Here is a 16,803-nt window from a genome sequence, read left to right as displayed (position 1 = left end):
GATTCTGGCCAGCAACTTGGTAGGCAAAACTGAAGGGCTGAGGTACCCCAAAGAGGCAGTCTCTAAAGACACTGTTCACGTGACTGAATCTGAATGACCCACTGCATTTACCTACAAGTGTGTGCGTGTGCATGTTTATGTTTGTACATTTCCATGGAAATTCATGACAAGATCACATTGGGTTTTGGAAAATAAATAAGCTATATTTTCTCAGCATGTCTGAATATAGCATGAACTGTCTGGCAACTAGAATATATGATAAATAAGTGATTAATCTCTTTGGTATATAAGTGAGCTTACAAGTAAAAATAGAAGTAAATGGCTTTATAAAAAGGGACCAAAGAGCACAGAAAATCAACTTACGAAAGTCAAAATATAAATGACTGATGAAACCATGGATGGGGGGAGAAATTTCAAATAGTAAGAAATGATACGCCACTCCAACTGTCCAGCTCACACACTAAGTCGCTGAGCCAAACTGCAGTGAAACTGCTAGACAACGAAGTGCAGGAGCAAAAGTCCTCACAACTGAACCTGAAACTATGAAGTAACAAAACACAATCAATCACACCTCGCGCTGAGTTCTCCTTCAGAGCTGCCCCTTGCCCCAGGATAGCCTGGCCTGAGTCAACCATTGCTGAAAGATTGTTAGAACTCCCAGACCAGTATCTTCCGAGCCTATGGTTCTGGAATATTCTTTGGAATAAATCTGCATTGACAGATTCATCTTGTGGAAAAAGTCAAGATTACTTGAAAGCCAAGTCTGGTTAGTCTGTTTATGACCAGAGAAATTTTCTGTTCTGAAGGTAATGATAAGTGAGATATTCTGGCACCAGATGGCAGCACATGGAAAGGAATAGCTCCACCCACAGGTCAGGAGCGTCTCTGTCACCTGTCCTTTGTAAAGCTCCCAAATGATATAGTCACAGTGCCTTTTCCCTGAGCCATTGTTACTTTGCAACATGAACTTGGTCACCCTTGTTCTAGCTGCAGCAATCAAAAATTGTTCTTTCAAGACATTCACTACAAGGTATACATGCCTGACAGCAACCCCAGACATGGCCTCCTCCTTGAAGGGGTTCTGAAGTTCAACCAAATGTTTAGGGTAAAAGAGGAACCAAGTCTTTGCAAGACTTGAGAGCACGCAATTCAGATTATGACCTTTATCACACTGTTCACCCCAGCGGCCAACCCAACCTTGGTAGGGACGGAACTGGGGAAGGAGAGAAACTGAAGGCAGAGAGGAGACTGATTCTTTTCACAGTATTGAGGATATTTAGAGATGACATAGAGAGTACTCACCCAACTCCTTATCCTGGATTGGCTCCTAACACATGTGATGCCTCACTTCTCAGGTTTATATACCACACTCTTTTCTCCCCTGGTTTGTTTTAAACCCCACCGTGCTCAGACAGCCCACTGCAGGAGTACTTCTCAGACTTAGCTCGTGTCCCTTGAATATGATAATATAATATCGTGTTTATTCTTCTATGCCCATTTTGCGTGGAAATGTTTTTAAGACAGTTAATAAAAAACAACATCTCAGGCCCTGCCTGGTGGTGCAGCAGGTTAAAGCACAGCACTAAGAAGCTAAAGTGACTTCAGCATGAGTTTGATCCCTGCCTTGGAGGTGATCGAAATGGCACAACAGACCTCTCCTGACCCACCTGCTGCTCCCCTCAGTAGTGTACTTTGTCAATCTGCCTGTTCTGCTCCCCACTCTGTCTTGGGTGAAGCCTCTCACCAGACCTGTGCCTCTGGCCTGTACCTCAGTTCTGTATGCATAAATAAATGAATCTTTAAAAACAAAACAACAACATCTCATTGATGAGATGGTGCTGTCTTCTTTAAGTCCTGGTGATATTTCAAGAAACTCCCACAGTAACCCAGAGACACAGTTATCTGTTATATTCTTCAGTGTATGTAATATCACTCTGAGGACCAATTTCACACACTTGTGAATTGCTCCTAATTTGTCTTAACTAGTTTGTGAGAGTTTGAGGGGGACAGAATGTAATTTACTCATCATTTTACTCCATCGAACTTAGTGCCTGGTACTTATACCATCAATAAATCCTGGGCCATATCGTCTCTTAACAAGTTTGGTGGGTTTAGGGATCATTTGTCCTATTGTCTGGTTGAATTCTGTTAACACTTAGGCTTTCAATTTTCTCTTTTTCTTTTCTTTCCACCATATTATTAGGATTTAAAGCAAGTCAAATGATTCAAAGTGTTTCTTATATTCACAGTTCCCATCCACCATAACATCTGCACCTTAACATTCTAACTTCCCAAGACAGCAGGGCCCAGAGAGAGGTTATAAAGGACTAGGGTCCACCTTTGCCAGTGGACCCTGGACCGAACCCATCTCATGTCCATGGATAGCCGAACGCCCATTACAAAACCCAAATTCTCAGTCCATCTATCATGCACACTTTGAGTTTTTTTCACTATCCAGCTCTATGTAAACTCTGAACTGATCCAGTTCATACCTCTCACACCCTCTCTTTAGTATGGTCTCTGGAAATACTCACTGCAGCATTCTCTAAAATCCTTTTCTTGACTCATCTTCCTTTAAACATATCACCATATTTCAAACAGGTCTTTGCACTTCCTGGTACTCTACTAAATTTCCATAATCTACTTACTATCTCATCTCAAAGATGAGTATTTCACACCTTCTCTTTGCCCCTCAAACTATCATCATGTCTTATTCCTCCCTCACTTGAGGCTGATGATCTTACTTCTTATTTCGTTGAAGACAAAAATATCTTCCAAAGAGATCTTTATTTCTCCCTCTCCATACCAATTTACCTCTGCTTATCAACCTCGCTTCCCTTTCATTTCCCAATCCTTCACTTGAACCCCACTTTCTCCCTTGTTGACAACACTGATAGCTCTAATTTATTATTACCATCAGACTACACCTCCCCTTTGGAAAATTCTTTCAAAATTCTTCTATTCTGCCATATGCATTTTTGTTTCTCTGCTTCATTGTCTAGTAAAACCTTTTTACACTTGCCTATTTTCACTGTTGCCCCCTCTTCATTTTTTGGTCTTTCTGAAAAACAATCAGACTTTGGTCTTTCTGGAAAACAATAAGACTTTCACCATACCACCCTGGGTATGCCTTATCTCACCTAAAAAGCAAGCAAGCTTTTGTCTCCACTTCTCCCAGGGAAGTGCTATCATTGCCAAGTGTAATGTTGACATCGACACCTCCTGCTGAATATTCTTGTCTTCTTGAAACATAGATGTCACTGTCTCCTGGATTTTCTCCTATGTTCCTGGCCAATCCTCAGTTTCTTTTACTGGTGGATTTGTCTCCTTTTCTTGATCTCCAGATATTAGAATGCTCCAATGTTCAGTCTTTATTTCTTTTTCCTCCCTACTGTCATATAGATCTCTCCATTTCTGTGGCTAAAAATATGTTGCTGGGTCTCAAGTTTGTATCTACTCCAGCTTCCCTTCTTAGTTCCAAATTCTTTTCTCTAGCTGACTACTTGGCATCTCTCCTTAGATAGCTAAAATATATTTCTCAACATAGGCGATATAAATAAACACTTATATTCCTCTCCCACTGGCCCCCTACACCCCCATCACCCTCTAGTTTTCCTAATTTCAGTAAGATACATTACTACTTATCTAGTTGTTTAGGCCCCGAATCTGGAATTTGTCTTTAAAGTCTCTCTTTTTCTTAGACCTTATGTGTAAACTTGTCACATTCAACTTTGAAATAAGTTCTGAATGCGATCATTTCTCATCACTTCTGCCTTTCCTACCCAAGTGCAAGCATCACAATCCATCTCCCCTCAACTTCGCTAATTCCTAATGGGCCTCCCTGTCTTCTCCTTTGTCCCCAAGTAGCTCACTCTCATCCCAGCTACTAGAATGGTCCTTTAAAAATACATGTCAGATTAAGCCCTCCTTGGTGGTGCAACAGGTTAAGGCTCAGCACTATAAACTAGCAGCAGCCACTTTAGTGTGGGTTTGATCCCCAACCCTGGAGGTGACCCACATGGCACAGCAGACCTCTCCTGTCTCACCTGCTTTAGATCTGCCTGTTCTGCTCCCCACTGTCTCTGGTGAATTCTCTCACCACGCCTGCACCTCTGGCCTGTACCCTAGTTCTTTATGCACAAATATATATATATATATATATATATATATATATATATATATATATATATATATATTTTAAAAAGATATCAGCCAGATTAACCCCACTTATGCTGAAAACACTTTGGTAGAATGGCTTCCCATCACAATCTGAAAGTAGACATCTCCAGCTTTTTGAAAGTTTGGGGATTTTGCCATTTTGCTTTTATAAAAGACTGATACTAGTACCCGTCTTTGTTAACAGAAAGAAATCTGAAGAGGAATTTCACAAAAGCAGCAGTGCCTGCCCCAAGATGCAAAAGTGGCCCCCAAGCTCCCTCTCTGAAACTGATGGACACATTCCTTCTTTTACTTTATGTTAATGCTATTTTAAGTTTTATGTGTTATTAGTTCTGATTTGGTAGGTTACTTGGGGAAATGAGAATGCTCCAAGTTTTTTCCATATAAATTAATGGCAATTTCTTCTTTACACCATTGGGCTTGTGGAAGGTTTCACAGGAGCAATCTATTTTCAGATAGTGGAGGTAACCCAGATTATGCAAATTTAGTCTCAAAGGTCCTTATTACTTAGTCCTTGTCTAGCTCTTGTTCTCTTTTTGACCTTGTCTTCCTTTTTACTCCCTGTAGTTAAGCTATACTGGCCTCCTTGACTGAGTCAAATAGGTCAGTTTCTTTCCCATCTTTGTACTCACTGTTCTTTCTGCCCAGAAAGTTCTTCTTCCCAGACTTTGCAAGTCTTGCTCTTCACTTCAGACACATTTTCAGAGAGGACTTTCCTAACCACCCATTCCATCATTATGTCACTCTATACTCTTATTCTGTTACCTGAAAAATCCCTCCCCTTAACCCTGCTTGCCATTTCAGAGTATGAATGTATATCTCACAGAGTTGTTGAGAGGACTAATAAGGGAAAAAGTCTTATCATGGATCTGGGACACTGTTGGCTCTCAAAAAAGAAATCTGCCACCATTGCATGGATCAGCAAATCAGGATACTTTAAGTACATGTTGTTTAAATTTGTCTCTAAAGCAACAGAAATGGACTTTCATTAACTTTATCATGATCTTTTATTTGCTAGTAGGTCTATATTTGAGCTCACAAACCAAAAATAGTAAACAACCATTTTGGGATCTCAGGAAGGCCTTTCAGAGATAGTCGACTAGCCCAAGTGGATCAGCTTGCTGATAGCTATAATGAGCTAATTAGTTTTGACAACAGCTAATTTGGCTTTTGCAAAAATTGGATTTGTAACATTACTGTATTATTTTCAAACGGTGTCATCTGCATCTGCCTAAATGGTTTTGGATGAGAGTAACATTTGCTATAATACCTAATATTTTAAAAAAGAATAAGTATCTACTTATTGGAAACATTATGATGAATTCTTTCAGATTTGGTTTGGACATAGAACCATTTTGTTTCTTGTCAGAGGCTCATACTTCCTTCCAAACTGAATCCAGACAACAAAGTTAACACAGATAGAGAACAAAAGCCGCACATTATAACTAACCCTTAGTAATAATCTAACCCGATAATAAAGGCACGCAGATTTGTCCAGAATACACATGGTGCTTATTTTCAGACCAAGAACTTGGGCAGTCCACGCACGACAGAGATGAAGTGGCATTCCACAGCCCAGCCCAAGTGCTTGGTGGGATCATTTAAAAGAAGAATCTATTTTAATTAACCACCGGCTCAAAAGTATTTAGAAAAACTGACCTTCTTATTAAGGAGACCAATTAATCTGCATCCGTTGGAAATCACTTCACAGTCCTTGAAAAGAGCCCTTGGACATAACATAAAAGACAGTAGAAAGGGGACGGAAATTCACCTCGAGGGAGCAGAGTGTCCCCTAACTGCCCTCAGAGCTTTGCTGTTTGAAATGCAGATCCTCTTCTTCCACCGGGCTGGGCTGTGCTGTGAGTGTGGGTGGTAGAAGGGCAAGAGGGTGGAGAAAGTAGGAGTTTAGATGAAGTGTTACAGAGACTTACCAATGGGCATCACTAAGAAAAAAGGCAGCCAGCAGAGGACGAAGCAGCCCACCACGATGCCCAGAGTTTTGGCTGCTTTCTTCTCCCGGGAAAACTTGAGGAGCCTCACTGAGAAGTGGGTCTTGTTCTTGGAGCTGGGCACCCCGCTGCCTACAGCCGGGACATTTTTCCGATGGATACGGAGCGTCACTTGCTCGGAATCCGACTTGTCGGTCTTGAGGCCGTACTTGAGGCCCCGGCTCTCCCTCTTGGCCACCACGTAGACCCGGCAGTACATGACCAGGATGATGGCCAGGGGCACGTAGAAGGAGCCCAGGGCCGAAAAAAGCACGTAGCCGGGCTCCTCGTTGATCTGGCAGATGGTCTCATCCTCGGGGGCCGGCTGCCTCCAGCCAAACAGAGGCCCGATGGAGATGACCAAGGAGAATGCCCAGACGCACAGCAGCGCCATGAGGCCCCTCTTCTGGGTGACGATGGTGGGGTAGCGCAGCGGGTAGCTCACGCCAATGTAGCGGTCGATGGAGATGATGCAGAGACCCATGATGGACGCTGTGCAGCAGAGGACGTCCACCGCCGCCCAGATATTGCAGAAAACCCTGCCAAAGGCCCAGTAGCCCAGGATCTCGAAGATAGCCGAGAAGGGCAGCACGGTGGAGGTGAGCATAAGGTCGGCCACGGCCAGGTTGACGATGTAGTAGTGAGTGACCGAGTGCAGATGCCGGTGACAGACCACGGACAGGATCACTAAGATGTTGCCCAGCACTCCGAAAATGATGAGTCCCCCCAAGATCACCCCAAGCAGAATGGCCTTGGAAATGTTCACCGGCGTCGGCGGGTGGGTGCAGTTGGAGCTGTCAGAGGCATTGCCGGAGAGAAGCACCATGGTCCCGGCCCTGGCCGGGCGAGGTCCGGCTCTCAAGGGCCACCCCCGGGCGGGGGCGGAGGCGGGAGCGACAAGGCTAGGAGTCAAAAGGTCTCCGCTCGGAGGAACCTCGCCCGCTGGGTTGGCTGGGGGGCGAGAGAGAGCGCGCGGGTGGGACGCAACCCCAGCCTGCCCGGGAAACCCTCAGATGGCCGCGGAGAGGGGCCGGATAGCAAATGCGACATGACCAGAGCCGCGCGGGGCTGCCTGCGGACCCTCACCAGCCGCTGCGCTGGCCCCGAGGTGGGGGCGGGAGAGGAGGGACTCCCGGGGCGGGGGAACTCCCTCCCACCCGAGGCTTGGTGCTAAACTCGAGGAGACACGTTGCAAAATGCAATCCCAGGATTACCGGAGTCTGCGGTTCTGCACTATTTGATCAGTTCTGGCTAGAATAGTCAAAATCCTGCACATAATTTAGAGTTCAAAACTCCAGCACTAGTCTTCCCCCGACACCAAAGCCAAGTACCAGTCTACGGTCGATGCTCAAAGGCAGGGGCAGTTGGCATCTGGGCACTCTCCGGGCCGGCATTTTCCCACAGTGTGATCGCACAGTGTGACCCGCCAGCGGTTAAGTCCAGCGAGATGCAGCTTCAAGGCGCGCAAGCCAGGGGACGAGGGTGGGTGATTTGCGTGCGTCCTCCTGAAAAAGCGCAAAGAGAAAGGCGAGGCGTGAGCCGGAAGCTCTGCGAGCGGGCAGTGCCGGCTCGACGGGCCGTGGGACCTGGATGCCAGCCCCCGCGCCTCTGCGGTCCCGGACGCTCCCGCGGCGCCGCCGCAGAGCCCACGCGGGAGGGGGCCGCGCCCGGTGCTCGGGGCTCGCGGAACCAGGCGGGGCGCGCTCTGCAGACCGCCCGCGGCGCGGGTTCGAGGGCCCAAACGGACGCCCTCCCACTGCAGCTCTGGGCGATCCGACTGCAAGCGGCTGTGCAGCGAAATTAAAATCCCCGAAGTCAGCGAGGCGCGACTGCGGCTGACGTGTGTGTCACACCGAGTCGAGCCGGTGGAAACCGGAGGATCCTCCCGGTGGCCATTGGCACAGGTTGCTTCGCAGTTACCTGGAGGGGGCGACCTGGGCGAGAAAACCGCCGCCACCCGGGGGTCGCAGGGCCGGTCAGTCCCACGCGCTCGCTCACGCGGGAGGAATCCACACTAAGGTGTGCGGAGCGCACCGGGCGGTCCCCCCACCCCTGCCAAGCGGGCCTGAAAGCCAGGTCCCGAGTAGTGCCCGGCGGGTCCCCAGGGGCGACTACGACCTGGGTCGATCGGGGTTTCTTTCCGAAGGACTCGCGTTTCGAGGCACACCAGGCCGGTGGGCAAGAGGGTGTGTGTGTGCGTGTGTGTGGTGGGGTGGTGGGGGGTGGGGTGGGTCATCGCTCTGCAGAAGGGGCTTTGCGACTGGCTGCCACTGCGGATTTTGTAGGCATAAAAATCAAGCCCACCAGCGGCGGGCCGGGGACGCCTCGGATTTTCTGGACTGGGGGCCTGCAAGTGCAATCTAGGTCTTCACCCGGCGAGCGACCACACGGCTCGAGCAGGCGTGCAGGGAACGGGCACCTATCTCACTTTCTAAGGACTCTCGGCTGGAGCCCAGAGTGGAGATGCGCCCCGCACGCTGCAGAGGCGAAAATCATAAGCTGAAGAGCTCACAGGTGGTACCAGAAGCAAGTGCGGAAACCCACTTCCCCCTACCACCGGCTAATAAATAGAGTTAGGGCACACTTGTTCACCAAGAGGTAACTTTCCAGAACAAATAAGGGAAGCCGGGTGGGAAGGGGATCAGCAGGAGAGCGGGAGAGAAATGGCAAAGGCGCTAGGGGAAAGTGCGGGTCGGGTCGCAGCCGCAGAGCGAGACTGATTCGCCCCCACCCATCTGGCCCTCTGGAAGCCGGCGCTCGCGCGGGCGCGCACTCACCTGGATCGCAGACACCGAGCCACAAGCCGCGATTGCGTTTGGAGGAGTAACTCTACCGCTACTCGCTTGGAGACCCTGGGACCAAGTCTCCGAGGAACCAGTTTCTAGTCCTTCTCCACCCGCTGACTCACCCCTTCCCTACCGTTCACCACCGTTGTCTTTAAGCTCCTGGCTCGATATCACTTCACCTGGAGTTTTTTAAATAGAGGGAAAATAGGGGGTAAAATATAGCCAGCCAATAACTCCACAGTCACCCTTTTAATATTCAGCTCCCGACATTAGCAAAGGAACTTTGCAGCTCTCGGTGACGTCACGCGGGCAGTAACCCAAGCTAGTACCGTAATCTCTTGCCGATACCGTATTACTCCGAGCTGTGAGCATGCTGCGTATCTTTTCATTTTCCCTTCCTCTTACCTCGAGTGGATTGGGTTCTCCCTTTACTTAAAAGAAGTGTGTGTGCTTTTTGTTTATAGTAAATAAACATCAATGATATTATTTAAAAAACGAAAATTGACACTCGCCAGAGATAGTGTACCATGTGCTCGAAGAACAGCCAAAAAAGTTACTTTTGAGCAGCTTGATTGGATTAATACCTGGACTAGGTGGTGTTAAAATTACATATATTATTATGCCGACTACTCGAGTAAATTTCTATTTGCAGCTGTTTTAATACTGAAGTAAAATTAGATGAAATTAAATAAATCTGATTGTAATAAGACTTCACTTCCAAGATCAAGTTTACATATTTTAACCTCATTAATATCATGTCTTTTATTTATTCAGACAAATGCATTTAAAAAGCATTATAATTCCACTTAAATAGCTTAATAGATTCTTAAATAGTATACATGTTTTTAAAGTGCCACACACTCTTTGTCATAAGAAAATGTATAGCTTAAACAGAGTTGTATCTCTTTCATTATTAATTGGAATATGAAAAGCTCAGACACCACTCCTGTTACTTTGATTTTTGGTAAATCTCATGTCCTGTTTACATTTGAATAAAAGTGTGTGTTTGGAATATTGTGAATATATTTGAATTATCTCCATTCTTGTTTCCACTCCTTTATCATATCCTTGCATCTTTATTGATGCAGAAAAACACACTTTTCTTAAGCATTTACTAAATTTCCTTAAACTTAGTAATAAAGAGATGATGCTATGGACTTGAACTTTCTCCTTTCAATAGTTTATTATTATTATTACCTTCCCAAAGGACATTATCTTATAAGAACAGTTCTCAAGGCTTGAAGGAATACCCAAAGGAGGCTCACAAGTCTTGCTTCATTGAAGTTCTAATATTTAGATTTCCTTCTCACTTGTATGGCTAATGCCCATGCCTGTCACCTTTGATTACATCTTAATATTAGTTGATTTGACTTTAATAGTATTTAAAATATGTAAACCATTGTGTGCTCTTCCCTAGCTGAATCTGGTGTTGTAGGAGAAGCATACTGGGAGAAGGGAGAGGAAAGCAGAGGACCCTGTCTGAGTTCACTCTAATAACTACCTCACTTGTTTTCTGGGATTCACTCCTTCCCTCACCTGCTGGGGATCCTGGACTGCAATTCCCTGTGATTCTTGCATCAAAGATGCATATGATATCTATTCTTCAGAAATCCCAACCACTCGAGGGATTTATAGTTTTAGTTTTATATTGTTAACTTTATACCAGGAATGAGGGTTTTTTCACTAAATTCTGTTCCGTGATTGATGGGGGACGAAGTATTATCAGGAAGAAAAGCAATTGAGAATGCTCAGTGCTATAAAGTCAAAATGTACGAAGGTCGAAGGTCGTTGGAGCTCCTAGTCCCCCACCCTAGAGCAAACAATACCCCCCTGCCCTGAACTAGCTTGTGCCAAGATTTGGAGACTTTCTATCTAGCCAGGTGTGGGTAACCAGGTACTCTTCTTCTCAGTCTGTGACATCAATTTTTGCAGTTTTGCAAAATTAACTCTCAATAGCCATAGATGTGCAGATAGTAAACCATCCACTTGTTGTTTTTCCTTAAAGAATACTGTGGTGTGGATGTACCAGAGAGTGTCTGAATTGGACCCAGGAGAAGCTAGTAAGAAGAGGATATCTGAGGGGTCATGAGGATGCTATCCCTACCCTCTTGTAGGAACAGGGCAAAACTTGGCTTTCGTCAGCATGTGTTTCCGAATTATTAAAGGGAGACAATAAGATCTCCCCAAATCATTATTAGGATAACATCTCATATATGAGATTACATCTCATGAAGCATATTTACCCTCTTGTTGTAAATCCTATTATAACCCTTTCTGCTAATTTTGCACACTACATTAAAGTGAAACACACCTTTAATTCAGGGTGCTCCAAACCCCACATCTAACATAAGTGTGATATGGTAAACTGGGGAAATGTTCTCAATGCCCACTGATGGGTGCGAGTGGTATACTACAGTGGCCTGGAGAGCTGGGTCTGACCATTGACTGCTCCTCTCTTTCTTTCCACTCCCCCTTGTTGCACATCTTGAAGGACCAGATCTACAGATAGGGACACTTCATTACGTGTATTCAAAGTGCTACTTTTTTGGGGACACACACCTTTGATATGGTTTGCCCTTGAAAGCATCAACTCAGGAAGCAGAACTCAAGGTCATGAGAGTAGCTGTGAAGCCATTTGGAGCAGGTGATTCTGGGCTCCAGAGAATCATCTGGAGGGGAAAATGCAGACTCCAGGCAAGGGCATCACCTTAGTTCTATGGCCCCTTTATCCCATAGGAAGCACCATAGCTAGGGGGCATCAGAGGCAGGCTCTCTAAAGTCTGAAACCCAATGCAGGGGCCCTTAGTCCCTGGACCGAAAGCATAGGTATGGGCTTTGGATATGGAGGAAGTTGAGAAATACACTGAACGGAAAGGCCTGTAGGATAGCATTCTTGACTTAGGGCTTGTGGTCAAAGCAGGATTCAGATCTGTAGACAAAGATGGTATGTGTGTTTAGATTCCAGGAGGAAGGAAGGGCTTGCAATCAACATATACCCAGTGCCTTGGATTCGCAGCAATCTATTAATGACTAGTAGGAAAGTATGGAAGCCTTTTAGGAAAACAAGGAGAATCTGTCAATCATTATCTTAGAAAACAATATGCAGGAGAGTTGTTTTCTGGGTTTTGTGATTCCAAGACACAGAGTAGAGGGCTTAATGTCAGTAGCTACCAAAAAAAAAAAAAAAACAAAAAACCGCAAAACAAACAAAAAAATAAACCCAGGCTTTTCAACTAATTCTCCTAAGACTTAAGAAGTTTAATTGGGAGGAAAATGAAAAACATTGCTCAGAAAGATATTGATGCAGTATCAAGACACAATTCTCCAAACGAGCATTGTGTTCTAATCCTTAATCGAACTGAGAAAACTGCACAGACACTCCTAAAGGAAGTCTTGGATGGGATAATAATTCTGTCTTGGGCATCATTTGTCCTGTGCAGCCTCATCACCCTCAGAAAATAACTTGTTCCGAGTAATATGAATCATGTCATTTGTTCTATCTCTACATTGTATGTCATAGTGAAAATATGGGGTGAAGTCAGGCATTAGCTATGTATCAGGTACATCATTCCCTTAGAATAATAAAATTTTGCTCTTGCATAGTAAATGTGTGTTAAAGCATATGAATCAAAGTCTTTCAATACCTTCATCAAATATCATCTGAAAGGGAAATAAAATACCTAAATCAAATAGGAATGTAGAAATGCAGGAAATTAAAATACCTAAATCAAATACCTATAACAAATGTAGGAATAGTTTGCCTCATTTCTCCACATACTGATGGGCTGCTAGAGACACATTGAAATATATATTGATCTGCATTTCTATAAAATGTATGCTCATCACAACACAGTTTGAAAAGTTAAATATGTATGAAAATAAAATGTATGTGTAATTCTATCATTGGAGAAATACTGTTAAATATTTGTTGTATCTTCTTGTTCAATGTATGTAAATGATGTATTAATACAAAGGAAAAATACATGTACATTAGAAATATATACATGCATTTATTATCTGTTTATATATTGTAATCATACTCTTTTCTGCTGTTACATATTTTTTGCCTAATATTATTTTATTAACATATATCTCTATTAGATTTCTGCCAAAATGTGATTTATAAAAACTGCCCAGCAATTCCATTGCATACATGTATCATGATAAATTTAAGCTGAATATGTTTGATATTTGGATAATTAGGTTTTTCTAAATCTAATTACAAATCAATTTGCAAATGTATGACTTGCAACTTGAACTGTGATGTTCATAGATAACAAATTCTAATTTTTCTTGAGATTAAGTTCTCTAAGTGAAATTAGAAGATCAAACTTAAAAACATTGAAAAGGTTATAAAAATTAACTATCTTCTAGAAAAGTTTTATAAATGGCAATGGAAAATGTAAGCCTCTAACTGTAGCAGTATGAGAGAATCTAGTTTTTTTGCCCTTTGTCAATGTCGGGTGTTTATAATAAGTAGAAAAACACATAAAGATAGATAATGAACTGAACTGTAGCCAATTTCATAAGTAGAAATTTTTTATTAAATTCTTTATTCTTGGCCATCCCTGGTGGCACAGCGGGTTAAAGCACAGCACTGAGAAGCTAAAGCCACTTCCGCATGAGTTCGATTCCCGCCTGCCCCAGAGGTGACCACATGGCGTGGCAGACCTCTCCTGACGCGCCCGCTGCTCCCCTCAGCAGTGTACTTCGTCGATCTGCCTTTTCTGTTCCCACTCTGTCTCTGGTGAAGCCTCTCACCGCCCCTGAGCCTCTGGCCTGTACCCCAGTTCTGTATGAATAAGTAAATAAATCTTTAAAAAAAATTCTTTATTCTTTAATGTGAGTGTATTTTCCCACATTTGTTTGATCCATCCATTTATTTTTTAGTGATTTGCTTGTCCATGGTTTTAATCTGTCAAGGATCTAGTCAGAAAACTGCTGGAGGCATTTCAAGGAGGAAGTGATTTAATACAGAGAATTAGAGTCTTATAAATAGAGTAGGTTGAGCAACAGGCCAGGGAAAGGTCCTATGGGCTTTTGGGAAATCTTGGAAGTGCAGAATATCAGGGAGCCACAGTCATGAGTCCAGCTGTTGGCTGGGTCTTCACCTCTGCACGACACTGTGACAGAATGGCCATGGCTTTTACTTCTCTCTCACTTTCAGAAATTCCACAGGAATTATTATTATTATTGAGCAAACTAGGCCCATTCCTACAGGACATGGAGCATTGTCTCAAAGAAGCCAAAACCTTCCAGTAAAGATGCCATCGTCTGACACCTCATTTCCAGCCCTCTCTCTCCTTCTCCTTTGCAGGATTCTGCTGTGGATAATAATCTGAAAGTACTCCTTGCCTCCTGCACTTCCTCCTCTCACCCAATGAATATTTTTCCCCAATGAATATTTTGTATGATTAATCATGTCTTGGTCTGCTTCTTGAAAGACCAAAAATAGTGCATCTAATTAAGGAGTTTAGCCCTTTATGATATTTGTTGCTGTATCTTTCTGTTACAGATATCTGTAGACAAGCACTTCATGAAATTATATTAACAGAAAACTCTTCATGTAATTTGTCCATAATCACTAGGAGGCAACACGTTTATTTACACTCTAGCAAACCATGGACATGATCTGTCCATATTTTGTAAATATTTTACAGAAGTTTACTGGCCAGTGATTTTTCTCCATGGTCAGAGTCTTTGACTGCATGAAAGAGCCTGCAAAAGATTCTTTATTTCTTTGGACTCAGGGAATTTGCCTTGCACACTTAGGATTTCTGATAGGATTCAATTCAACCCATCTGAAGCCAATGAGAATCTGCCCTCAACATAAAATCCTTCTAAAATGAAAACCTTATGGAATAAATATCGAGAAGGAAAAGTTCCTTAATTTCCTTTGGTTATTGTTCAGCAGGAAATATGTGATTATTTTGAAGACTTAAAAGTAGTGTTCCTTCTTTTTTATTGAAGGGTAAGTGAAAGTTCCGGATCAATATCTAGACTTTTTATACAGTCTTGCTAATTTAACCATTGTTAATGCAGTTTCTTAAGTTTCTATAAGATGTGGTAAACAAATTGATAAAATTGTCCTGTTCTTTTGTCCAGTATAAGAAAAAACAAAACAAAACCATTTTTTATTGTTTTTCCCCACTTTTTGAAAATACCTTCAGCATTTTGACTCTTATAATAATCAAATTTAGTTAAGAAAATAAAATAAGCCTATAAGGAAAAAAAAAAAAACAAAACCCAGAAGTCAGCCCATCTAATTAAATGAGGAGCACTAATTATTTTTGGAAAGAAAAATTATCAACTGAGAAAATTTTGAGGAAAACCTGGCAAACTGAAGATTTTGAGTATTTGTTTGACATTTTCAGTGATGAGTGAGTTTCCAAATATGAGAAAGAAAATAAATTTTTAATAAAGTGATCTAAATTCCAATTTAGGTTAGTTGAAGGAATCCGATCTTCATTAGTCTTCATGGCTTTCCCAAAACGTAAAATCTAAATTAAAATTTACTTGCTATGCAAATTGAAATTCAAAATAAAACCTTAGCTTTCCGTTCCAGTCAGATTCACACTAGAGGAAAGATCCAATAAATATTTTGTTTCAAAATTTGTACTTTATTTGGAATTTCTTCCTGGTGGTTGATCTATAAATGTCCTTTTCATATATTCATTTTATTCAGCTTTGAATTTACAGTTGTGCTGAAGAACTAGAGATAGTTTATTATTCACATTTTGGCAATGGACACATTATTAGTTATCACCATTCACCACAATTTGTTGATGTTCCTAAGTAATTTTTTCTTGTTTTGCGGAATACTTGAGAAGTATCTTGGGAAGAATGAAATTTCTTTCTTTTTCTTTTTTTGCTTGTTGCCAAAGCTTTATGTTATTTAATAAGGTCTCAATTCCTAAAAGTAATAAGCAAGGTCACAACAAGCAATAGCATGTCAATGGCGGTGCCTCACACCTTACCAATTATATCCTAATTATTATATTGTCTTCAAAAGCTCAACTTCTTTTTTCTAAACAAATGACTCTTTACCCTTTAATTTTTTTTAAAGGATAAAATCTTTGCCATTAGAAAGTAGATCTATACAAATATGTTTTACAAAATTTTCTTTTCTGTTGTGGTTTTCTTCTTTCAATGTGGAAATTTAGGAAACCGCAATTTCTTTTCCTTTAAATAATTTCCCACACAAACAAAATAATAGTTTCTAAGAAAAGTTAGAAACTTCCTATAATTTATGATTCAAACCAAATATATCTTTGGGATTTTCCCACACGCTATCATTGGAACTCCATATGTACAAACTAAATCACATTGGTACAGGAGTAATTATATTTCCTAAGAGTTCAGTGGCATTCTGAGTAATGATAGCTACACTTTAAATGGAGTTTCTAGTTTTACAAGGAACGTTCACATTTGTCATCTCATTGGAGTTTCTAAACAACCTATAGGATATTCATTTAATGACCACATTTTTAGATGAAGTAACGGAAGTTTTTCTGGCCGAAATAAGCTGAGGCTTTCTCAATCTACATCCCTAATAATTTTTTTCTATGTGAAAAAGTAAAATAAAATGAAAGTATTGTAAGATTGCAGTATCATCAAATTGAACAACGCTAATGTTTAGCACAGAATTTGGCAGTCAGCTGGGATTGGAAGACCACCATTTTGGGCCAGATCCAAGCCTTCAATTTAACTTTTTGTCATCCAGCTAAGAATTTTAAAAATATTTTTGTTTGTAACAATCAATCAAACAAAAAACCCAAACAAAGATTTCTGTAACTAATGCGCTTAAGACCTACAAAACTTAAAATACTTACTATTTGGTCCATTAGAGA

At 42.2% G+C, this 16,803-nt stretch overlaps 1 protein-coding gene across 1 annotated transcript in view; it reads right to left on the bottom strand.

Annotated features, from left to right (window-relative positions):
• The window catches only part of ADRA1A (adrenoceptor alpha 1A), a 50,825-nt gene extending 43,829 nt beyond the window's left edge, over positions 1-6,996 (bottom strand). The window contains exon 1 of the mRNA XM_004685374.1: positions 6,111-6,996. Within this exon, the coding sequence (XP_004685431.1) occupies positions 6,111-6,993 (883 nt within the window). The 5' untranslated portion in view covers positions 6,994-6,996. The remainder of the gene's footprint in view (positions 1-6,110) is intronic.
• Between the last annotated feature and the right edge of the window lie 9,807 nt (positions 6,997-16,803).

The sequence above is a fragment of the Condylura cristata genome, unplaced genomic scaffold, assembly GCF_000260355.1.
Source record: "Condylura cristata isolate star-nosed mole 26May11 unplaced genomic scaffold, ConCri1.0 scaffold00018, whole genome shotgun sequence".
Lineage (NCBI taxonomy): Eukaryota > Metazoa > Chordata > Mammalia > Eulipotyphla > Talpidae > Condylura > Condylura cristata.
The sequence above is the reverse complement of the archived record's forward strand: the minus strand, read 5'-3'. Positions and strand labels throughout refer to the sequence as shown.